This window comes from Mycteria americana, chromosome 4 (assembly GCF_035582795.1).
Source record: "Mycteria americana isolate JAX WOST 10 ecotype Jacksonville Zoo and Gardens chromosome 4, USCA_MyAme_1.0, whole genome shotgun sequence".
NCBI lineage: Eukaryota > Metazoa > Chordata > Aves > Ciconiiformes > Ciconiidae > Mycteria > Mycteria americana.
In genome coordinates this window covers 50354371-50379599 of record NC_134368.1, presented here as the reverse complement: position 1 = coordinate 50379599, position 25229 = coordinate 50354371, and the positions used below count along the sequence as shown (strand labels likewise).

Below are 25229 nucleotides of genomic sequence, written 5' to 3'. Positions count from 1 at the left end.
GCGAGTGAGCTCTTGCCAGGAGCTCTGCTGTGTGAATGAGTGAATTGCTTTGTCTTTCTTTCCCTTCTTTAAGTCAGGGCGGTAGCGGGGAATCCAAGCAGTTTGACACCACCTTTCTTTGACAGTCGTGCTAGCTCGACTTTAGGTGGCTGTCGAAACCTTTAAACCTTTTCAGTGTTTGTGCAGAAACTCGTTTGTAGTTGGCAAAAGACAATAGCAAATGTTTTGATTGAACTACGTGTGTCAGGCTTGCTGTAAGAGCAGGCGTTTCAAAGGGGATTGTGTGATGCTGTGTAAACAGGACAGGATGTGACAAGGGAAAACAAATGTTTCCTGCTCTTTAATATTTAAAAGAAATAATGGGAACAGAGCGAAGGAGTTTGCCTAGGAAAGAAATAGTGATGTTTATTCAAAGCAAAATAATGACTTTCTAAATCTGAGAGGACAATGCCAAGGTCTAATTAGGAGAGAGAGTTTACTTTTCACAGGTGTGCAGTTTTTTGAAGTTGGCAGTTGGCATTAATGTTGCCGTATTCTGTTTTTGTACTTTTGTGAAGAGTAACTTGAGCCATTACCTGGTGTGTAGCTCTCCATAGGTTACTTACATTGGTTGATTTCCCCCCTTTTAGTTTATTTTACTATTTTCAAAATGCAGTCTAGGCAGACTGTCAGGCAGATTGATAGGTTTAAGTAAAAACAAGGGTTTATAATGACAATGTACCAGGTAATATACCAAGAATACGACAAAAATTGCCGTGAACTCAAACATTCATTACACCAAAACAATTACATAAATGTTCATTTATATGGGGACAAATAAGAAAATTGTGGTAAAAGTACAATGACTAAATAGATATTTCTTAGATAAGGATGGAACATAAGAAAAGTTGCTTTTTGTTCCAGTGTTGGATTTTTTTGTCTCTGAGGGCAATGGATTTATTACCTGGATAACAGTTCTGTGGCCAACTATGGTGATTTAATCATCAGAAGTTTTTTTCTTAAAATTCCATGTTGTTGCTTATGTGAGAACTGAAATTAAATTGACTAGCGATACTAATGAGAACTTCTAGACAATGTGAATATTTGGAAGAAGCTTGGGAATATAAACTGTAGGGCTTGAAAACCATATTAAAAGGTTTGGTTTGTTAAAATCTGTATAAACTTGTTTATTTTAAAGCTAGTCCCATAATTTTCTGGAAGATAGACTCATGATATCTAAAGCCTGGAGTGGTTATAGAGAGAAGGTACCAGGAAGCTACTGTACCTGGTCTTGGGACTGCATCGTCCTGCTAGAAAACAAAGCCAGCAGAAAGAGGAGGTTAGTCTCCATTTCCAGAAAGTTGTTTGGGGCGAATCATAAACCAAAGGTTTCCTCAAACTTCTCAGCAAAGCATTTGACAAACTTGAGTTGTGAAGAAACTCCCTGGTCTGATCTGGACCTGCAGTACCCACAGTTTGGCTATAAAGAACAGCTTGGGGTTTTCTTCATTGAGGGCTCATTTCAGTCCTTGAGATTCATCCTTTTTCCTGAGAAATGGCTTTGATACACCTTTAATACACCATGGCTTTCCTCAGGGAGAAGGCTAAACAGGACTTCTTTGTGGCTTCAAGGAGCGCCACTAACACATGCTGCTTGAGGGCCAGAAGTAAACATGAAGTGGGTTTTATGACAGAACCAATTCTAGATTTGATTATAGGGTTTCTGGGAAGAGGGAAAAATTAAAATCGTGGAAACATTTATTTCAGCCAACTGGGAAAAATCTTTTGGTTTCTTTGCGTAATTTGTAAAGGGAGACAGCAAATATATCATGCCAGATACAGTATAAAAATTAGAAGTATATCCATGTTTAATGCCTTTTTTGGGGAGTCTTAAATGTTCATCTTTTTCACAGAAGTTATTTTCCATGTACTAACTGGAATATATGAGTTCAGTGAAATCTTGGTTTCAAGGCTAGGTTTGAGACAAGCAGTGTCCATGGCCTGACAGCACACGCGAGTGCTGTCTGAATTCTGCTGTGTCCAGCAGCACGCACAGTGTTTGGAAAATTAGACCTTACCGGCACAAAGATGACAATACTGCTGGGGGATTTCCCCAGCCCATTATAGTATTATTTCTCTGGCAATCCCAGTTTTAGCTTGAAGGTCAGGTTGTTTACTGGAAAATCCCAGATAACTGGTGCTTGAAGCCATCGTGAAAACAGGCTGGGCCTGTCTTTGCCTGATAATGGAATTTCATTAATTCATAACAAAACTAGGATTTGGACAGCTTATATAAACGCAATGATGCTCCTGATTCCTTTGAGGAAAACTGAGGAATTAAATGAACTGAAAAAGTTTTGGGTGTCCTAATACAGAGAACAAAGTGCTGTGCATTACTATAGTGAAGCTGAAATTTAATCATCTACATAAAGTATTAAATATACACAGTTTTGCAGAAACATGTCATACTGTGTCTAGACACATGAACTGTTTATACAAAAACAAAGGCACAGTGTATGGTAGGTTAGGATAAATCCTTGAGCCAAATGTAAAAGAATTGGATTTGATCAGCTGGAAAATATATTATCTCATCACAATTAAATGTGCCTGAGGATACAAGTGTAGCTAGTTTGAACACAGCAGCAAACATATATATTACTCCAAATAATAAATTCAGTTTATAAAGAATGACCCTTAATACAATTGCATTATAGAAGGGAATAGCTCTTCAGATTTAAATAGTTGTTTTAAGGACAGTGCAATATTCTGTATTACAAAGAGTCATTAATTCCAAAGAATCTACAAATGCGCTGAAAACTCCAACACAGTGTTTTTCTACCTTTTTTTATTTTTTAAGCCCTAAAAATTTTCTCCTGGAATTTTGCCCATCCATATTTTTCAGGGTAATATATATGAACTTGCTTTTTTTAGTCACTTTTCAGGGACCATGTTGAAGAAGTCCAGTGACTGTCAGACTGAAATCTACTATTGCAGATCCTACACTTGGCTGACACCTTCAACCAAAATTAGATATGCTATTTCCAGAGACTGCAGGTTGTGGTTATGTTATTGCTGATGTTTGTGGGTTAAAAATAAATGGGGGGGGGGGGGGGGGGGGGGGGGAGCGTGACATGAGTTGTTAAAAAAACAAGACTCTGAAACAAAATCAATATTTATTGAAAGGAATAAGTGTTGGAAAGGAAATAATGATTGTTTGGAGGTTTCTAAAATACTGAAGGGAAAAGAACAGGGCTTAGCATTCACATCAATAGACCTCCTGTCTCTATACCTCCATTTTCGATAGGTTACTTTTGAAGACACACTTGCTTCTTCTGTTAGAATTGGGCCTGCTCTTGTATTTGTTATGTGACATGAACGGATTGGAGGCAGACCCTTGGTGTGCTGTAAGGTTTATATTAACATATGCCTGTAATGGAAAGAGCTGTTTGGTTGCAAACACTTAGCAAATGCAATTTGGAAGAACTCCTGTTTTGTGAGAAATCGTGCAAGATTTCTTTCTCTTCCTCTTTATTTTTGATCAACTGGAATAAAGTCCACCTCCCACTGAACAAAACTCAGGTTGACCTTTGGAGAGATGAAAATGGCATTTCATGTCAAATTTTCTGAACTGTTTTATTTCTATAAAGCCCAGGTTTTATCTCTGTGGTTTAAATAATTAAATATTTATTGTATAAATTGTAATATTAAAGACATTTGTCTTTGTTTTCTACCATAGACTCTCTATAGACATTTTCTGTCACAGAATCTGTAGACATATCTTGGCATTGCATGTCATTCCTTCTAATAATTGGGGTGGTTGGCTATATTTGGACTGGGCATTGCTTATTTTAAAAGGTGAATTTAGCTGGAAGTCAGTAGTTTAGTTTGATCACAGGAATAGCAGTTTGTAACTGGAATAGCATGAAGTGAGATAAATGATGTAACATGTCACTCTAATGTACTGTGTGGGGACAGCCAAGGATCTAGTCAGCTGAGAAGTCTGCTGGCAACCATGCAGCCTTCCCACTTGCCAGCTGGACTTTAGGGCAACAACTCAAAAGCAAATCCCATTCAAAAGGAAGAACTGAAATAGCAATTGGAATATAGTTCTTGAGGTGCTGAACAGATAGTGTGGCAGGTAGATGTTGGCTGGCTCCATCCATCTTGCTACTAGTTAGTTGCAGTAGGGTTAAAAGAGGCACAGCTAAATTAAGAAGGAGACTAATCATAGACATGTGAAAAATGTTAGCAGCATGTATTCTGGCACTTCTTACATTACATGGTGATCCTGTTAACACAAGCATCAAAATATATCCTGTATAGCTGGACTGCTACAATAGTTTACAAAGAAACTGCTGCCGGAATGGCTATAATGGTTTACTGTTTGATATTAAATCTAGACTATAATAACTTTAAGAATATGCCCTGCCACTAGGAGAGGACAAATGACTTAAAAATGTACTGTAATCATGTATACCCTAAATGTTCCCCGGGAAGAACTCTGGACAACTCTGCTTTTTATGGTCAGCACTTCTGCTCATGTGTAAAAAGTATTATTCGTTCTCTCTCACTTTAAAACCTTCTGAATATTATCAGTTTTGGATGCATTTTAGGAGCAATTAATTAGGTGGATGGTGATCTTCAGTCCTTGTGCCAGGGTGGATGCCCTCTGTGAAAGAGACATAAAGATTGGAGTAGATGCAATTACTTTTGATTAGGTTTTAAATGCATGAGATGAACGTTAAGCAATCTGCCTGCTCCTAATCCAGTATGGATTTATTTGTCTTAGTGTTATTAGTCTGCCTAAACATGTGTATGATCAGTTTATTTCTGGGTGACTTTCTGTTCTTTTGTCATGTAAAGCTATTTGTTCTGTGCTACCATGAGCTTCTGTTCTTGATTATTTTTTTCTTTCAATTCTGGAAACGTAGAGTGATAATCCCCTCTTTTTCTGTTGTTTTTTATGGGTGTTGAATGCTAGGTTTGAGGATATCCCTTCATTGAACTTGTAATTTGGAAAATTGTCATGTGTGGAGTGATGGCTTAAAGAAAACGTGAAAGTTTTAGTCTCTGCAAAGATTTATACTATGCCTGCCTCCTTCTACATCAAAGTTTAGTAGAACTCGGTTATTTGTGAGCTTGAAGGTGTGTGGTATCTACCCACCTGTTTTGTGAAGTGCTCAGGAGTTGATTTAGCAAGGAAAGAGCAGTGGTCAGATCATCCGAGCTACATAACTCTGACTAGTATGAAAATACAAATGTGCAAAGATGCTCCTGCACCTTGTGCAGAATAACAGTCCTCCAAAGCAGTGATGGAAACTTGAGCAAACGCACTTGACGCAATTACTTACAGAACAACAACAAAAAAGATTGCACTCAAAACATTTTGCTGAATGTGAAAATGCTCTCGAAAAGATCCCAACAATTATGTTTTCATGTGCCTCTGAATGCATTAATCTCTATAGTGGTCCTTGGAGAGACTTAGTATGTGTACCATATTTAGCCTTAGCCATATTTGGCCCATGATCTATATTATTAGAGAACTTGCATACTCTGTGAGAAACAGGACTTCCAAAAGAGTAGATGCCACCGGGTTCAATGATGTCAGGTGTCTTCAAGGCCACCCTGGTTCTTCTGAGAACAGCTGTAAATACTGTAAATCAGGCTGCTTACAAATTCCTCTGGAACTAAAATGACCCCCAGGAATGAAAACTCAGGACTGAGTAACAAGCCTTTTACAGCATACATAAAAAGCTCAAGAGGAAAAAATGCCACAGTTTGTCTGCATTTGCACAGTATTTTTTCTTCCTTTTCCAGTGAGGAAACAGTATTCATGAAATACCCTTCTACAACTTTCTCTCCTGTAATCCCTATATTGGTGGAAGTGTTAATGTAAACTTCAGGGATTAACTCCCACAAGATAAGCTTCTGCAGGTGGTTTTTTTTGTTGTTATCTTGAAAGCAGATTTAATTTGATATTTAGAGCTCAAGTAATTGCACTGTACTGGGGTGGGGAAACCTAGAGCCCAAAAGTCAGGTAGAGCCACAGCCTAATTTCATACCCTCTGAGGTTTTCTTGTCCTGAGTGTTGCTCTGAGACAATACTATGATACGGGTTCACGTGTGGTCTTCCCAATGTGCTTCAATGGCTTGCTGGACCCTCCACAAAGAACAGGCTCTTTTCTTTACTTATTACCTAATTCTTAGTCTGCTCTGTGTAGTCTTGGGAACAACTGATCCTTCTGCATCTCAGCTCAGAAAACATTTTATAATAAAGAGATAAAATTAAGTGTTGCACCATGAAGATTTCATCTTATTTATCAAATATGCAGTGGTAATTTCTTTGCCTTGCATCTAAAATAGCTGGAAATAAACTTTTATTGTGAAATACAAACATGTTCTGAGATACTTCATTACTAATTAAAGATGAATAATTTTCCATTCATTCGCAAATGTAATCCTTTACTTAAAATCTCTCAATGGAGAAAGTGCAATCCTTTATTACACAGAAAACAGAAGACTATGTAATAGAGGACTGTTTTATAAGAGCTACGCTACATGTTCTGTGTAGGCAAAGAACCCCCTCATCCCTTAGCTTCCTCATTCTAATTAGCTTTTTTACTGTTCCCTCTTACAAAGAAACCCCAAAACAACAGACTAGACTGGTACATGCAAAAATGTTTGTATATAATAAGGTGAATTTGCAAAAAATGAGAGGAGTTCCATTTCCTGCACTTGCAAAGTTCAAAATTTTTGTTTGTCTTATCAGAAGCTGACACATTGCACAGTCTTGAATACAAGTAAGTAGAAGAGCAGGAAGACTTCTTCCCATATTTAACTTTTGGGACGGATTTTTATCTGTGCTCCTGAATGGTGGCCTTTACCCTCTGAACAACCATCATTGTTTCACCTCTGGGATGTGCTCTCGCAGAAAGCCTGCTCTGAAGGTGTGCACCCTCTGGAGGGACCTCTGTTGAGGAAGGTGGACAACTTTTAAACTTTTAAATGAGGACAACCAGGAAAGCGACCAAGGCATGACTTCCCCAAGCTCTATGGCATTGCTTTTAGAATAATACAGAGTACCTCTGCAGAGAAACAAGTCAAATGTCACTCTTAAGGAACTATCACTATAAGTCTCTTTTTTTTTTTTCTTAAGGATAAAGTAAATTTGAAAAGGTAGGAGGAAGTGTGGAGAAATGCTAGGTTAGTATTGTATTCGCTATGAAAGGGTTCTCTGCTTGGGGTGATGACTAGTCAGTCTCCATTGTTGTGTGGCTTGTTTGTATGACTTAGAAATGGGTGTACGTGCTAAAGGTACTCTGTGGCCCTGAGTGGCATTCTTCATGCACCAGTAGTGTATTAAGGCAGCTGACTGATGGATTCATTTCACCTGACATCCCTAAATGGCAGGGCTCTGCAAAGTGATAAAAACAGCCCTGTGGAGCCATTATTGTCCATTAATTATGCCAAAAGGGAGTGGCTACTTAGACAGCTTCTGTGATGTTTACACTGAGTATTTTGAAGGTTTGTCTGGGTCAAATCAAAAGTAAATCTAGCCTAGCCTTATAATTTGGATGGTGGCTGACAGTGGATGCCTACAGAAGGGCGTAAGAATAGATCAGACATATCATGGTACTCTCCAGAATGCTTTTGCATCTTCAATGATTTGTGCTTCCAGTTCTGCTTCTGGTAGAGGTGGCGTCTTTGTATTTTAAAATCTTTAATCATTTTAGCCACCGTGAATTTGTCCTTCTCTCCTGGAATGCCTGTCAAATATTAACATCTGTAGCATCCTGGGGCAATGGGTTTCACAGCTCACAGGGTGAAGGAGTATCCAGCACACTACTGGTAGCCTTAAAAGAGGTTTCTCATGTGTGGCCAATAAAAAGGAAGAGTAAGAAGCAATAGATATAAATTGTGAATAAAAAATAAATTGTGAATAGAATTTAACTCAGAGTACGGCATTCTCCACCTACCAAAATCCCTAGTCATTGCTGTTTCATCAAGTTTCCAAAAGCATTTAAGTTATTGGAAATACATTCTAACCGCCCCTCACTGGGGTATCTGAGTGAGAGAAGAAGTTCAGTACCTGAGATAGTGCAAGGTCTGTATGGCCTATTTGTAACTGGTTTTCCACTAGGATTTCTCTGCTACTTTTAACAGCAGTGCCTAGAGCTGGTTACTTTACATACACCTCTGATGGGTTTTGTCGTTTACTACGTATAGCCTGTATCAATAACAGCATGGTACATCTTGTCACAGTCATCACAAGGACTACTTCTGAAGTGTCAGGCAGTTCTTCTATCTGCTCATAGAGTTTGCAAAGGGAAGAGGATGCTAAGATCTGCTCCTGTTCTCTTGACTGCAAAAGATTCATGCTATATAAGCTACTATCTTGCACCTCTTTCTTTACAAGAATAGCCCTTATCCAAATTAATGGCTTGCTATGAAAACTTATTTTGTAGTGTAGAAAGGTACTTAGTGTCACAGATACGGTTAAATGGCAATAGTTGAATTGTGCGAGGTGTTAAGACATGGGCTACCTATGCTTGCACAGGATCTGTGTTCTGTGTAGCTGGTGCCTATCACAGTGGGATTCTGGTACTTGGAAGAGATTTCCAGGTGCTATCACAATCCAAATGATAATGTGGCTGATTTAAGACAATATTGTTCTCAGCTGTCCTGATGCCAGTGTTTTTTCCAAGTGCTTTTTTTATTTAAAAATACAGCTGTATTCACATGGTTATTGTTTTCTAGACTGTCTCCTAATTTGCTTTTCATGTACTTAAAAATGTACTGATTTTCCTGTAAAGTAAAATGGATGTATTTTCATATAGAAATGAATGTACTGTGTATCCCAGTTCAGCTTGGGAGAGTCTTAAAATTGTGTCATATGAGTGGTTCTACTTTCCTCCTCTTTCATCAGCTGTTGCTTCAGAAGTTGTGATGTCAGTTAAAAAGACTGATATTCACGCAGGAAGGTATGTGTGAGGGTCTTCTGAGAATGTAATTTTTACAGAAGTCTGACCTACGTCAGTGCTGGGCATTTGCTTACGAGCAGCCTGGCAATGCCCCTGGAGGAGCCTTGGGCATCTAGCCTGAACCTGCCCTGCGTGATGAGAACTTGGAAGAGATGTCTAAGAGTAAGCTTAGGAGAGTTATTTTTGGAGATGAAGGATAAAGGTGGACACCTTTTACTACTGCTGCTCCTTGCAGCTTGTGTCAGGTATAAAACCTTGTACCTGAAGGAAAAGGCCTGAGGAAAACCTGGGCTGAGCCAGAGTAGCTGCTTGGTAGGCCCTGAGAAAGAGCCACTAGGATTGTCTGGAGATCCAGCCTGCTCAGGGGTATGGTGGGCTTTGCAGTCAGATAACTGCATCTTATTGTGGCTGTAGTGAAACTCTGCTGTGGAAACACGTACTGGGAGTTGATGCATTTCTGCAGATAAGGCACAAGATACAGGGAGTGCTTTGTGCTGTAGAAAGGTTTCAGCTTTTCCCCATAACAACAGTTCTTTAAATAGGAGTGCTGGTGTGCAATCAGCAAATGACCGTCCTTGCTGAGGACTGGAAAGACGTGTTTACTGGGTGAGGTTCAGCCATTGGGTGTTTCCAAGTTTTGAAGTACTGGAGCTGACTACTGCTAAGTCAAATGGAGTGACCCCGTGAGTGCAGAGGAGGAGGACACAGCATCGCAGCCGGCACGCTCAGGGTCTGTACACTTGGAGCTCCCCATGGGAACTGTAGATGGCTTTTTGTTACTGTTGTTTGGGCAGTTCACCTCCTGTACCTACAACCATTGCTCAAACCCACAGAGCTCCTTTTGCCAAGGTTGTTCTGACATTGTTTCTCACTACTGCTGGTGCTGCCAGACTACCTGCTGTATGCAGCTACGTGTTTACCTACTTGCTGTGAAAGTTCAGTGTTGCGTTTCTGCCAACATAAAAAGCCTGCCTGGGTAAACCTCTGCCTGCCACTTAATGCCTGAGCAAGGTCTTCTCTGAACCCAAGGACAATATAAACGTTTAGACATATCTCTGTGTTTTTGAAAGACATTTCAGTTCAGAAGAAGACTTAGCGGACATAGAAGGTAACATCGCTGCTGGGCTCTGGGCAAGAAAATGAGGTGGGTACTGTACAAAAGCTAAGGTAAATATGGAGCTGCAGCAACCAATATTTCATCTTTTAAACAGCATAAGTGCTGCAGAGGATGTGAGCCCGAATTCAGCCTGCTCACAGGCTGGAGAGGGGCTCTTCCTTCCCCCTCCTCCTTAGTTCCTCTCCCAGATGTATTTTTGGCAGAAACCTTACCTGCTCAGGCACCCTATCTGCTGTGTGCTGTGCACTAAGAAGATGTGAATTCCTTCGCTTTCTGCCTCCATTGTTTGCTTTTTTAACGCTTAGCTTCCGTCTGCTGTTTCTTGCTGTGAAACACCTATTTTTTTTCTCCCAGTTTATTTTCCATATGCTGTATCTGCTGGGAAATGGGATTTTGAAGGTTGCAAGAAAAAAATTCTAAAGGGCTGGCAGTCTCTAAGTTAATTTTGTGAAGAAATTACATGGCATGTGGTGATTTCTGGGTGCTGCCTTCTCCCTTGCTGATTTGAACTTTGTACTAGTTCAACAAAATCCTACTGAAGTAAATGGAAACAGAAGTAGAGGAACTTTACTTTGCAGTGGTCAACAGAGAATATGTGACTAGGCTCCAGTACCTGATGGGTATCACCTCTCCTAAAGGGGGAGTTGCAGAACTGTAAGATCAAGTGGAGATGCAGCGTGGGGGCAGATCCAGAGGAGTGTGTCTCAGGAGGGAGCGGAGGGGATGGTCTCTGAGCAGTTCAACCTTCGCCACACAGCTCAGTACTAAAAACACTGAGCATTTGCTACTTTAACTTTTCTTGCCATTGCTCAGCAACTCTGAAGAAAATGCCTAGAGCATTTTTCAATGTACCTTAAATCTAACAGTATGCAGAAAAGGCTAGGGACCTCTTTCCAAATAGATTCCTGCTCAACCTCCTGCTTTTTGTCTGTACTGCCTGTTATCCTGTGCCTGGAGGGGTTAACAGTGATTAGTATGGAGTCTCCATGGAGCACTTTTATTTCAAGTAGCATTTCAGAGCAGATGTTTATGTAAGCAGCAGTGATTTGATGTGCAGTTTTAATTATTTGTCAGTTCAGCTTTGTTTTATTTGAGCCTGTGTACCTATAAAGGCTGAACAGAGCCTTTTTGTCAGTGTTAACAAAATAGGTAGGCCTAGAGAGTCAAAAATGTACAATTGTAAGGGTGATGTTAACAGCACTAAGTAGTTAATCAGGGTAGGGTTTTTTCAGTGTAGATGCTCTGACTCGCTGCTTTGGATGGCAAGTGTACAATTTAAAATCCTTTTACTTAGGCCTGCACAACATCTAGCCCCTGAAATAATTACTTGGACCTACCTCACTGCAGATATTTTTTTTTTAATAGCTCACCTGAGAATATGACATTTTATTAAACATGGAAAGGGCCCTAAATGACAGGTCCGAGGCTGTCATTTAACCTGGTATGTGACAGTTTAATCCTATCATTTCCCTTGGCATGCCCTTTTCTCCTCATTTCTTACCCCTTCTCTCTGAAATCTTTTTGAGAACGTTGGCCATTTGATTAGGGATTCCTGGACTTCCACTGCAAGCACTCAAATTGTTCTGCGTGTGCAGTAAATCCAGTGTGCCCCAAGTGTGCTGGAATTTATTGTGCAAGGCCCTGACCCAAAATGAGGTCCTGAAAACCTGAGACAGGCAGCCTTAAAGTAGGTATCATATCTTAGCTGAGTGATGACTGGGTGATCACATGAGCTCTAACCTGCCAGTCTTGTCCCTCAGTATGTGCAAGGCAGCCACCAGAAGGTCCCCTCTCCATCCAAGGACAGGACAGCTGGGAGATGGGGTCTGTGAGGATGGAAGCAGGATTCTTGCACCACCAAAGGGTGGTGGAGAAGGAGTACTGCAGAGGGAGGCAGAAGTTATGAGGATAGGGAGAGAGAAGAAGAGGGAGTATTACATGCCAGCCATAACCCTTTCCCCATCTACAAATCGGAGTATAAAGCATTAGTACGTTAATGTCTTAAGAGACCCACCCATGTATTTCAGGTGTTCACCCTGTTACAAGCTTTGATTACAGTCTGAGGAAAGAAAGGAGGAAAAAGCAACAAAGCATTAAACATGTAAAACTATTAAGCAAGGCTTCCATTTATAGCAGTGGCTTCTATTCCTGTTATTCCTGTGCCTTTAGCAGTTGAAAGCTTTTAAAAGAAACCTGATTCATGACATCAACATCTGACAGTGGTCCTGAAGGTGAGCCCATTGCCATGCAGAAGAAACGCCGGAATACAGAGCTTATTTCTGGTGACCGTAGTGCCTGGCCCTGCCACCTCAATGGCAAATACCCAAAAGGGGAAAGAGAAGGAATAACACAGAGGGGAGAAAAGCAGTTTGTTTGGTGCTGCCTGACTTGCAACATCAGTGCTGGAGACAGGCAAGGGAGTGCAGCCACATCAGCCAAGCTTGGGCTGGCTGAGCAGGGAGGGCAGGTGTCCCAGCCTGGCTGCAGTTGTGCTACAAAAGCTGCAACCTTGGCAAGCTAAACTAGGCGTAAGCAGAGGGTAGAAGGAAATAGAATAAGGTGGCAAAGGCATAGGAGGATGGGTGCTGGGGGGGCTGGGAAGGTCTCCAGCAGCCCAGCATTACACTGCAGGCAAACCTTTCGAGTTCTTTGCCTCCCAGGCTATGACAAGCCATGTGTTGGGTCACAAGCTTCAGGGAAAAGCATCTGCTCCACTGGATCACAAGATGGGAGAGTAATTGTGGCTCCAGGCTGTGGCTGGTGGGGAGGAACCAGGACCTAGCAGAGCTCCTTTCAGGGCAAACGTGCCCTCTAGCTACAAGCCCACAGCAGGAGGAAGCTGTGGTTCTTCCCAGCCCATGTGAGCGACAGCCTGGGCTATTGGAGAATGTGGGGTCAGGGCTGGAAGTTGCACTTGCTCTGCGGGAGCTGCTGGGTCTGCATGGGTGCGCAGCCACAGTGGAGAAAGGTGAAGGCGCCTCCATCAGCGCTGTATCGTCAGGATGACTAAGGCCTTTTGATGCCCAGTGTGGGCATGGTCCCACAATGACAGAGCTTGGTTGTTTCACCCCACTTGCTTTCCTGGCGCCAGGGTCAAATTAAGGATGTGGAGCTGGGTGACGGCTGTAACAGCCCATCCTCTCCTATATTTGTATTCCCAAACTAGCCCTCTTTCCCAGCATGTTGGCTTTGGGTAATTGATTTCTGGTCTCTCCCACCTCTTATTTTCCAGTCAGTCTTAATTGCCAGGACTGTATTAGTTGGCCGTTTAGTTTGGCCTAACCCAATAATTTTTTTTTCTGCTGACCTTAAAGTCTCTTTTGTACAGCAGACTGAGTTAGACTACTCTCTCTTCAGTCAATTGATAGTAGAGGCTTCAGTGCAGACCATTAATCTTAACCTGGAGTGTTTGGATGATTTGTTTAATATTAGGGAAGAATATACCAATATCTAACTATGGTCTGTAAATTAGCTGTGGGGTTTTTTGGTAGCTTACTATTTATGGGCTCCCTAAGAATATGAATTCAGGTTGTGTTTGGAACAGGGAAAAGAATAAATTATTCCAAAAACATGGCAATTACAGGGCATGATAACAGGGGCTAGACCACTCTTCCATGGCACTGTGAAGATGGCCCGTGCTATATATTTTCTTCTCCAGAACTTACTTCACTGATAAGTCAGCAGCAATGATGAGTGCAGCAAATTTCTGAGGGAAAGTAGCCTGTTCTTTTTAAAAAACAAAAAACCAAAAAACCAAAAAAACCCACCCCAAACAACAACACAAAACCAAGCACGTAACAACAATCCCCACTCCCAGCTCCCAGCTCAAAAGACACACACATACAATAAACCTATTTGAAACAGGCTGGTAGTAACTGCTATGGGGGTAAAGTGCAAGACTCTTCACTGAGCTATGCATCCATTTCCTCTTCACTACGGAGAAGAAACCCACATATTAACATTCAACATGTAAGAACAAAAATCTCAAGGGAAATGCTATGACTTTTGTCTCATTTTCCTTGCCACAGTACCACATTTTTGTTTTGTTGAAGAAGCAGGATTATTTGCAGAATATCAGCTCATTGTCAGCAGGCAGCCTCTCAGCGTTAATTATAAGATAACTGCACTTTGAAGCAATCTCTCCTTTGGAGGTGCAGATTCTGGTGAGAGTGGCTGCAGCTGTGACTCCTGCAGTCTCCTTTGGCCATGAGGTACGTTACGGGATTGGTTCTGATTTGAGGGGTATGTAGTCCTTACTACTGATTGTAAATGGAAAGAGTAATTTGAGCAATACTTGCTATTCTGTTTTAGTGTACGTAAATTTGATGCTTAAAATGAGCAAGGAAAAGCAAGCAGCTAAGTGATGTCTGCATGCTTCTGTCCGAGAGTCATCCACCTCGGTTCTGGGAGTGCCACTCCTGAATTTTCTCTCTTGATTTTTGTTTTAAGTGGGTCTTTGTTCCAGTGGCAGAAACAAAAGGCCTTGCATTTCCTTGTGGTGGGAGTGAAATATGTTGCTTGCTCTTTGCAGTGGGGGGTTCTCCAGACAGTTTAAAAAGAAAACAAAAAACCCCAACCAAACATAAAAAAAACACCCCTCCAAAAATGTACCTGAAATCTCTGGCCTTTTTTTAAACTGTGAATCCTGCTGTGCAGATGCCTGCTTCTTCTGACCTGCTGAATGTTGAAGCTAAAATGAAACATACCTTGTTCTCTCTCTTTGACAGAGTTCAGCACATGTTGAGGGAATCAGAGGAGCAGTATTTTGGCACAAGCACCCAAAATCCTAGCACACGCACACACACTGCCTGATGTTTCATTTCAGGTTATAAACTGGATTACAACATGCTTTCGCCCTGTGGGCATTACCCAGGGAAACCAGGCTGGATCTGCCTGATGCATAAAACCAATCTGGCTAAATGATTGCCAAGTGGAAAGTAAATTATGCACACAGAATCTATGTTTTTAACAGGAATTTAGATTACATTTCAGTCATGCTAAATGATTATTAATACTATTTACCTCATCAGTCCAGGAATGGAATAAATATTATATTCTGGAAATTGTGCTTAAAGAGCTTAGGACAACATTTTAAACTTCTAAAATAACTATATCTGTCCTAATTAAGTCAGAGTAGCACAGACAGTATTTAAACCCCACATTTTTTCTTCTTGATGCAAATGGACCTTTGTGTCCTTTTATTTGTGGGAAGCTTTGTTAGCCTCAGTTAGCTGAAATACTTGCATATGATTTGTTTTTTCAAAAGAAAAGATTCACTGTATTTAGAGATGCAAATACTACCTTGTCTGCAAAAACCACCAGCTGTTACACTGGAAGACAAAGCTAATTCTTTGTTGCTTTACTTCAGTAGTGTCTGTGTATTCACAAGCGTCTTTTTAACAACCTTCTCTGCATAGCTGAAAAATACCAGACACCAAACTTCTTTTTATTTCCTTTGGTAATAGCCTAGTAAAATCTGAATTGATCTGTGATTTTTAAAGTTTTTTAAACAAGTAAATAGATTAACTAAGAGAATACACCTTTGCATTAATGTTTGTACAAAAGTTGAACAGACTGTTAGCTTTGATTCTTGCATCCTTGAATATGAGTTTTTGCTGCCTTAAATATTTGACTTGAGTCTGAGTCAGGTCAAATACACAGCTCTGTAGTAGAAGAAACTGCTGCTGGTTTGTGTGTCAGTAGCACAGCTTTCTGAAGAGGTTCTTTGCTTCTGCTTTAAACATCTGGAGAGACAAAGAGCGTTTGTGGGGTCTTTTGTTGTTGCTGAAAGTTGGAGCAGTGAAGAATTGTGTTCCAAGAAATACTCTGAATCCTGGAAAAATCAGGGTGGAATCATTAAGCATTACGCTTAATCTCCTTTATAAACGAAAGTGCTTTCGTTTCATCTGTGGCGAATGTCCTGGTAATGGATCTTACGTAATATTTACTCTCCCCTTCGGAGTTAAATCCTTTTTCCGATTTGCGAGCAATATTTGCATATGTCTTTCTTAGCCGCATTGACATGCCAGATGCACAGTGGTAGCTGTCTCCGCCTGCTAATCCTGTAATAACATTCTGGTGACCAAATTCAATGGCCCTGCGCGGAGCCTCGAAACAGCTGATTGCTGAGTAGGGAGGAAAAAAAAATAACCCAGCGAATCTCGTTGCAGCTCTCTGCTGCATCCCTATCCCACAATCCCTTGCACCATTTGCTGCAGTCTTTCTACACAGGCTGAGTGAGAAAAAGATGTGCTAAATAAAGATTGATTGGTTTGAATCCTGAAGGGGTCTCCCACTTGTAAATGACCCGGGGGAAAAAAAAAATTCATGACGACTTCACTGGGCCTCCTCTTGTTCTTCCATTTTTCTTTCCACCTGTCCTCTTCGTGGAATGGAGCATCATTCCTTAGAGCACAAAATCTGTTGTGCATCTAAGAATGACGATGCTGTGATAGGGATTCTTAAGCAGTTTTACTTGTGAGGCTTGAAATATTAACAGATGATGGTTTGTTCGTTTGGATTACTGCGGAACTGCAGCTCCGTCCCTGCAAGGATTTTATCCTCAGCACTGCACTGATTAAGCTATTTTTCTACAAAGATGGGTAGGTCTGAAATGCTCAAGTTTGCTCAGTGTTATTCCTGGTGGCTGCTGCTGGGTTGTTCCTTCTGTTTTGGCCCCTGATCGTTCATTATGCTTCTGCATGCTGTAAGAATGAAGAGGGTTGCTGTGTTTTAAACAAGGCACCAAGCTGATTGCAAGAGTGGGAGAGAAAGGAATGCAAATTTAGCTTATCAAGCCTTTTACACAAGTGGACTGTGTGGCGGTTATGATTATTAATTTGCTCGGTGTGTTCTGTATTGGCTAATCCTGGGGCTGCTGCTAGAAATGGCTTGAATCTGTTCTTTATTCCTAAAGACTGTGGACAGGCGATATGTCTGTTTTAGGGACTTTTAAACCCCAGCTCCCCCAATCCCTGAAGTAGCGTTATTGAGGTTCCCCACCCTTTCTTACGGCTCTCAAGGCCTAACCGTTCCTTTGGAAACGTTGCCATTGGAAACCTATTCATTCATAATACATGAATAGACCCTCCGGGTTGTGAATACCATTGATAAGAAGAGGATGAACAAGCTGCAAGCAATTTGTTCTCCTCAGGCTGTACTTTCGGGCTAGTTGCAGCTCTGGCTGGGTGGAGTTCGGTGATAGCAGTGTATCAGCAACAGAGAATTCTGCTCTTTTAGGAATAAATCCTGGGAACTGAACAGACAGTTATAAGTTTTCCCAATGTCTTTTTCTCGGCCAGGCCTCAGAGACTAATAGAGAATTTGGTAACTGCTGAGGAATTCCAGAGTTCATTTGAAGGTACCTGTAGAAAGGGTGCACTTTCCTATTACATGGCTCTATTTATCTGAAAGAACTCTTCTGGAACTGTTATTTGCTGTACCCTAACATTTTTTTCCCCTTTTTCTAATACTATAGGAAGTTCATTTCATATGGGTGGGGCCGCACCCTGACTTTCGTTCCTGAAGGCATGCATGCATAGCAGGGCAAGGCTTTCCACTAGCTTAGAGAGCCATTGTTTTCTCCTCTCTTTGCTGTGCAGCATATTTTGAATGAAAATCAATAGGCGTATCTCCAAGCAGAAGGAAAAAGAACAATGTTACTTTTGGGGTGGCTGGAAAGGTAGCAACCCTTGAGCCTCAAAGGGATCACAAAGGCTATGCGTTTCAGAACCCGTTTCTGCACTTGATGTAGCAAACCTGAACTGGGTTTCCAGTGTGCACTTCTTATAGATAAATGGGGAGGGTTTTATGTCGTTTGGTGCAATGTTTCACAACCGCTGGCTTTGCATGTTTAAATTATGAAGTATAAATATATGAAGAAGTGATTCTCAGACTTATTTTCAAAGCTCATGCTTCAGCTGCTCTTTATTAGATTGTGAGACAGAGTGAACCTCCAAAAAGAGCTCTGGCAGTTTCCGAGCTCAGAAGATGCTACTACAAAAAAGAATGTTTTTCTTGTAAAAATAGTGTTACATTGCAAAATCTGATTTTCTCTAACTGCTAATATGTCTGAAACTTATGTTGCTGCCTTGAGGAACTGCTGTGAGTACTGCAGTAAATCAGAGTAAATGCTGTCTTTGGTAAAATTCAAAAGCATCATCTAAAATCTCCAGCCTTTCCTCAAATAGTCTTTGATTGTACAGTTGCTTTCAGTGAGTCAGTGGGCGAAACCATCCTTCTCGTAGCTACATCACATTCATCAAAATAGCATCAAAGGTGGAGCTGGCTCAGGGAGGCTGCAGAATCCTGGAAATTCCGTACTCAAAAAACTTTTTTAAACTTGTGTAAGAAGTTATTGTACCAGGTAGTGGCCAAAGCTTGAAATGTACTGATGAAATTCTATTTTCAGGTGCATGTTTTAAACCTGATTTATGTGAGCACAGGGGATAAATGACAATCATGGCCTGCTGTGTTCCAGACAAAACATCAAATATTAAAAGCACTTATTTCTGAATTGTTAATGGTTTCTTTCACTGACAAAGCTTAAAGCGTGAACATCTGAAAATAAAGTGACTGGAATGAGCTTTGTGTATTAAATGTTAAGTATCACCTGATTTTGCAATGAGATTGGGCGAATGTAAAAGACTAAGGTGAAGATCGGATGAAATCAATACGTAATTTTTCAGGAAGCAGTAGTTTTCCTTGTATAAACACTATTTGCTGGTGTAGCTGTACTTGATGGTGGAAAGATGAAATTACAGAAAATATCTGGGTGCTAGAGAATTTTCTTCTGTTAAATGACAGGCAGCATTCACTGGAGACCTTTCATATCTTAAGTACAACTTTTTTTTAAATAGTCTGTGCTTAGTCTATAACAAAAAAATTACACTATTCATAACATATTGGTGTCCTTCTTATCAAAGAAGTCTTCCTGCTTCTGATTATCTTGCCCGTTTTGTTTGGGTCCCCACCCCTAACTTTTGGGTAGGGAGAGTGGGAGGCAAACACAGCTGCATTGGTGGTGAAATGAATTTTCTTTTGAAACACATCACTGCCATTCTGCATGTTATACTGCCAAATGCATGAATACATTAATGCATATTTGATAGTCTGCTCTTTCTACTCGCATTTGTGAAAGCTAGATATTTTGGTTCCACTTCTTGTAAGGCCATTTTTAACTCAAGCTTTTAAAAAGTAAGAAAGGTTCCTAACTGATCTCCTAAGGTTTATTGTGTGTGATTTATGGCATTTAAATAGGGGAAATTAATTTGTGTTTATGTAATATTCACATTTTATCTTACTATGGGAAAGAAATGAAAAAAAGTGAAACAAATGATCAGTTCTGAAATCATGCATTTTTGGGTCATGAACAAACATTGTATTTTACAAGTATTATAGCAATTTTTAACCTTGCAGATTCCCCTTTCTTGGAAAAAAAGGAAACAAAAGGGCCCACCATAAGTGTTGCGCATCGAATTATGTGTCAGTTACTGCTGTTGGGTATTTTAATTGTGAATAACTTCATGCTGCTGTACTTGCTAGCACAGAAGTGAGTCCCCAGGAACCTGTTATCAGGGAAGTCAGTATAGCATGTTCCATAATCACTGTCATTGTCCTAGAAATAGTAGGACAATGCTCAATGTAGTAAGTAAACCATACCTGTACGGCTGAATACACAGCTCAGGAAGAACAGCATGAGTTAAACTCTGCCAGATTAGTGTGCCATGCATTCAGTACAGGAAGAAGATCTGATGTAACGCTGCCGATAAAATACTATGGGTCATGCAAATCATTGTGGAATTGAGTGACCTTTGAATGAGCATGATCAGCACTGAGGCAGAGGGCTTGTTATTTCTGTCTTGGAAAACCTGAACTGCCCTCAAGCCAAATATCGAATTGTCTGAAATGGATGACTAAAAGCTGGGGTAGAAAATGTTTAGGGAAGAAGTTACTGCCTCAGGAGTGTACATGCAGTGAAGGAGCCCAGCTGGGCTCGCTGCTCACATGGAAGAGGAGCCCTTGTTTCGTTGTGGGTGCGGGAGGACTGGCAGAAAGTGCTGCGACAGAGACGCTGCAGTCGGTTCCCCGGGGATTGACCCTGTGCCTCCCAGCGCTCCAGCCCACTAGAAACGCTGATGGAGAGGAGTTCTTGCTGGGCCACTCTGCCAGGGCCTTTGCTTGTCAGGTTTTCCTAAACTATTTTAGCAGGCAGTTTACTTTTCTCTGAGGTTGCTCCTTCCTTTTCCTCCTGTCTTCTCTTTCCACATATTAATTCTGTTGGCTACAATCTGTACCTCCAGCTGAAAAGAAACTTAAGTTTTTCTCTCCCTGTGCCTTGTTCCAGGACAGGAGGCGTTTCAAGCCTGCTGGCGTTCCTTTAACCTGCAAATTTAATTCTGTCAGTTAGTAGGCTTTTTTCTCACCCTTTTATTTCATGGCTTTATATGCCAGGGTTATGAAGAGTCTTCAGTCCTAGGAACATGTTTCTTACTACTCTTTCTGCCTAGAATGCCATTTTTCTTGCATTTATTATTTGGATGTGCTTCATGTATCCTTCACCCTACCTTTGTTGATTCTTAGAAGCTATCAGTTCCCTCTTCTTTGCTCAGTTTCTTTTATCATGAGGATTTTTCATTTTACCTTCCTCACCCCTGTTGCTGATGCAGAATTTGAGCACTCCCTTCCCAGGGGCTGGCTGGTTCTGGAGGTTCCTTCTTGGGTGCTTCTGGGAGTTCAAACCTACCATATCTTTGGCAACACCAGCACTGGTAAGGGAAAAAATTTTAGGTGAACCATTTTCAAACTCCATCTGTGATGCAGCCATTTGACTGGCTGGTGCAGTTTCAGTTTAAGCATTTTGCCAGCGGTACTGCAGATGTACGAAATCCTATGTTTGTTAGCACTGGCTAAACCTACTGGCACAAGAACGTTTTTATCGTGGGATTTCTTGAAAACCAGACAGCCCTGTAACTCTTTCAGTCCAGAGGCAACACGCCTTTCCAGAATGCCTGCTCAGACAAAGGTTTTATGTGTGGTGTTGTAGACTTGGCTGACTGTTTCCCAGGCTCTCATCTGTGATAAACCATTTTAGAAGTTTAATTCTTCACTGTTTTGGTTTTATATGGAAATAGGAATTCCTACATAAGGATGAAACATGAGTGAATTAGTTGTTGATTTTGTTGTTTCATGGAGTTTATAAGCCATTTTTCTTCTTTTCTTCTTTCCCCACCCCACTCCAGCAGTGTGCAGGGTAGAAGGGAAGAGGACCCATATGTCAGTGGTCTAGGATGGCCAGTGAAGGCTCCAACATCCCAAGTCCTGTGGTCCGTCAGATTGACAAGCAGTTTCTGATTTGCAGCATATGCCTGGACCGTTACAAGAACCCCAAAGTACTTCCCTGCCTGCACACTTTCTGTGAGAGGTAAGTCCTTTCCTCATGCTGGTAACTAGGTATTTGTGTCATGCAACAAGCACAGAACAATGCATCCTTTAGTGGACAGGGACTTTTCTCTTTACTTGTAAAGGTCATGTTAAGGCATGATAAAGTTGGGGAAGGCTGGAGAGGCAGGGATGTAGAAAAACGCTGTTATTTGTGGCAGGCAGGAAGAAGAGACAGCAGTGGAATATTTGGAATACATTCCCTTTATGCAAGAGTAAATAAAAAGTAAATCCAATGAAACTAATGAATACAGTTACAACAATGTGAAAGGTGATGGCATTCAGAATTTGGACCTCAAATTAATGGCCTCCAATTTATACTGATTAGCCTAAAATTAGAAACTATAAAAACCTTTCTTTGTTGATTTACTAAGCAGCGAAATAATTATCCCATCCTTTAATATCCAAGGGTTAGACATGATATATACATTATTAATAACCTGTGATTAAATGTCTTCATTATTCTGCAGCTTGGTTGACTGAAGTGGAAAAACTCTCTGAAAAGAGATGTGATAAAACAGCAGCCTGCCTTCTACTGTATTCAGCTGAATGAACTGAATATACATAGTGATACTTTAATGTTATATTATTCATCAACTGGTGGGGAAAATACAGCATCTGCAGAAAAGTTAGCTGAAGAATTATTGGTTAGAATTCTTTATCTGATGATGGGATGCAACTCTTTGGATTATATACTGAATGGGAGGAGAATTTTAATAAATGGTATTTTGCATGAACATTTAGTTCAGAAGATTTCCACCTCTTAGTTAGAATTGTGGTGTGCATATCTAATTTTGCACAGGGTGCAAGAAAAATTGTGGATCTCTGAGTGTGTCAGATGAAATGGTCTTTTGTAGAACAGGAAACCCCAACTTTACTGAAGTCAGCAGCGCAACTCTCACTGAAGTCAGTGAAGTCAAGATTTTCACCACCATGTCTTAAGTTTCTTGACTTCAGTTCATGTGTAAATCCTAAGGTCAGCTTCTGGTTTTCACTGTAATCCTCTTATGCTGATCTGGTTATGGAGAGAGGTTGGAAGAACTCCTCCAATGTACTGCTGATGTACAAAGCCTAAGCTCTCCTTTCACAGAGCCCTTACTGGGGGGGTCAGGAGGAGGGCTGCCAAGGGAGGATGTAGAGTGGTGCAAGCAAAGCCCTTGGAAGTGGATGAGAGCTGTGTAGCTGTGCGAGGTCACACTTTCTTGGTTGGCATCTCATGAGGAGTTTTAGACTCCTGAAGAACTGCATTCTGCAAAGCTTATGGTACTATACTGAATTGCCAATTGCAGTTGGATGTTGCATGCCCAGCAGCTGTTAACTTGATTTTCAAGGCCAAAAGTGGCACTAACTATCACCTAGACCAGTCTGCTGCATATTGTTGATCATAGAACTTTTGTGTCAGATTTATATTCTGTGAAATTCAATTTTTCTTAAAAATAAAACAAAACTGTTAAAGAAAACACCCCCCACCCCCCCAATCAAACACAAACAAACAAAAATCTTCCCCCAAAACTCCCCTTAACATAAACTGTGATAACCTAGGACATGCTTCTCTATGTAGTAAAGAGAGCTCTGTTGATTCTGGCTAACTGCCAAATAACTTTCCTAATTGAAATAAATCGAAAAATTTCCATTGGTTTCATTGGGACCAGGTTTTAGCTCTGAAACACTAAACCCACAGATAGAAGCTAATAAAGGAGATTCTATTGGAAATACCAGGGTCAGCCATCGGTTAGTCAGACATAGGCTCAAATACTTGATGCAGTAACTTCATGTCTGTCAAATCTGATAGTTTATAATTTTTACTATACTGTGAGCAGGATGCAGTACACGTCTGGAAGCATGGATCCACTCTGCATAAATATCTCAAAGAAAGGCACATAACTGTTAAAATGATATCAGCTTATCAAACCTTTTTTCATGTGGCAGAGGAAAAAACATCTAAAGGAAAAAAAAAATCCCCATAACCACTTTTACTTCTGAAGCCTGGTGATGTAGCTTTCCTAAGTAGGGGTAGCATTATTTCAAACCAGTTCTTAAACTGAAGGGAGTTTTTCTCCTCTTTGATATTTTGCCTCTCTCTTTCTCCCCTTCCACCTCCCTTCCCCGTAGGTGCTTACAGAATTACATTCCAGCCCATAGCTTAACCCTTTCTTGCCCCGTGTGCCGCCAGACCTCTATTCTGCCAGAGAAGGGGGTTTCTGCACTCCAGAACAACTTCTTTATCACCAACCTGATGGATGTCCTGCAACGAACACCGGACAACAGCATTGAAGAGTCCTCCATCTTGGAGACTGTCACCGCTGTTGCTGCGGGCAAACCGCTCTCCTGCCCCAATCATGATGGAAATGTAAGTGAGATGAACTCCTGTGATATGCACAGGTACTGATATGTACTGACTGGTCTGGTTTGTCATGGTTATTTCATTCTAAAAAGATAGTGGGGGAATTGGAATCACACTAGTTCTTTGATTTTTATAATATGTCAACAAAAGACAAGGGATTCTTAAAATTAACTCAAATGTTCTTAGTGGAGCATCTTATAGTAGTCAGGATATTATTTCATCTTACCAGTCATCTTGGATGATACTGTGTTTTAGCACATGTGGTCAAAATTGTTGTCCTGCAAGCACTGAACCTTGTGCCTTTGCCTCTTTGGGGTGGCTTTCCATAGTGCTCTTATTTGTAGACTCAACTATTGCCCTATTGCCATGGGAACATGTGGGCTTGTTCAGGCAGTATGTGTCAGGGACCTTATAAGCTTAACTGACCTGCACACTGAGGCAGTACCAAAAGCTATGTGAGCATATTAACATGGAGCCAAGTAAAAGGGTGTCCTAGCTCAGGATACTTTGGGTCAGCACAGGCTAGATACAGAACGCTTCTCTTTATCCTGCAGTGTTTTGTGCATCTCATGTATCAGTCCTTGGAGGCTGCTTTGTTTTTTTGCCCAGCATCCCCTGACATACACTCTCAAATCATATCAGTGTATTAATTGGCAAGTACCCCCAACAGCGTAAGTATCCCCAGATTATTACAAGAACAGCTCTAACTCTGCTTACTTCACAGTTTTCAGTTTTAACCTGTGGGCTTCGTGGTAGGCATATGAACTCCTGTTTCATAGCCAGGCTTATGTAAACCTGTGAGTAGACCATGTTGCAAAGCTGAGCAACACAGTGTTGTAAGCTGAATACTGTGCTCCTATGCAAGCCAAGAAATATGTGCCAGTATTTTAAGACAACTTTCTGGGTATGCTTTATTTGATATTTAGTTTAGGTATATAGGTTGTATAGGAATAATTCAGCTGATAGGTAGTGATTACTCTTACAAAGGAACAGCTCAGTTCCCTTTCCTTTACTGACCTGCTGGAATTAGGTGGACTTGTAGAACTGATTTGCTGTACACTCTGATTAATGAATAACTGGTGTAACTTTTTTAATGTGTACGATACCTATGTGTGTGTAGTGGTTACTGATTAATACATTCCTAGGTTTTATTTGCATTTTATTGGCTCTCCTTAAAATGAATCATAGTTCTTTTCTGATATAGCAATCGTGATAGGAGCCATTTGATTGTGAAATGCAGAAAAAAGTCAAAACGAGATGTTACTTGTTTTCCATTTTACATTATCAGCTGATGATCCTTTGGGTGTGCTTAGAAAAAACTGGTTTGCTTACAATTAAAAATACATCAGCTTGTACCTCTCTGAGGACT

At 40.8% G+C, this 25229-nt stretch overlaps 1 protein-coding gene across 11 annotated transcripts in view; it reads left to right on the top strand.

Moving 5' to 3' along the window:
• TRIM2 (tripartite motif containing 2) overlaps positions 1–25229 on the top strand; it is a 116100-nt gene that overhangs the window by 56021 nt on the left and 34850 nt on the right. For 6 of the 11 annotated variants that reach the window (XM_075500443.1, XM_075500442.1, XM_075500444.1 and 3 more), the window contains exons 2-3: positions 21318–21499; positions 23629–23866. In XM_075500443.1, the coding sequence (XP_075356558.1) occupies positions 21366–21499; positions 23629–23866 (372 nt within the window). In that variant the 5' untranslated portion in view covers positions 21318–21365. Of the gene's footprint in view, positions 1–1177; positions 1319–14039; positions 14289–16321; positions 16680–21317; positions 21500–23628; positions 23867–25229 lie in introns of those variants that run through there. The other 5 variants (XM_075500441.1, XM_075500439.1, XM_075500437.1 and 2 more) reach the window with 4 other exon arrangements.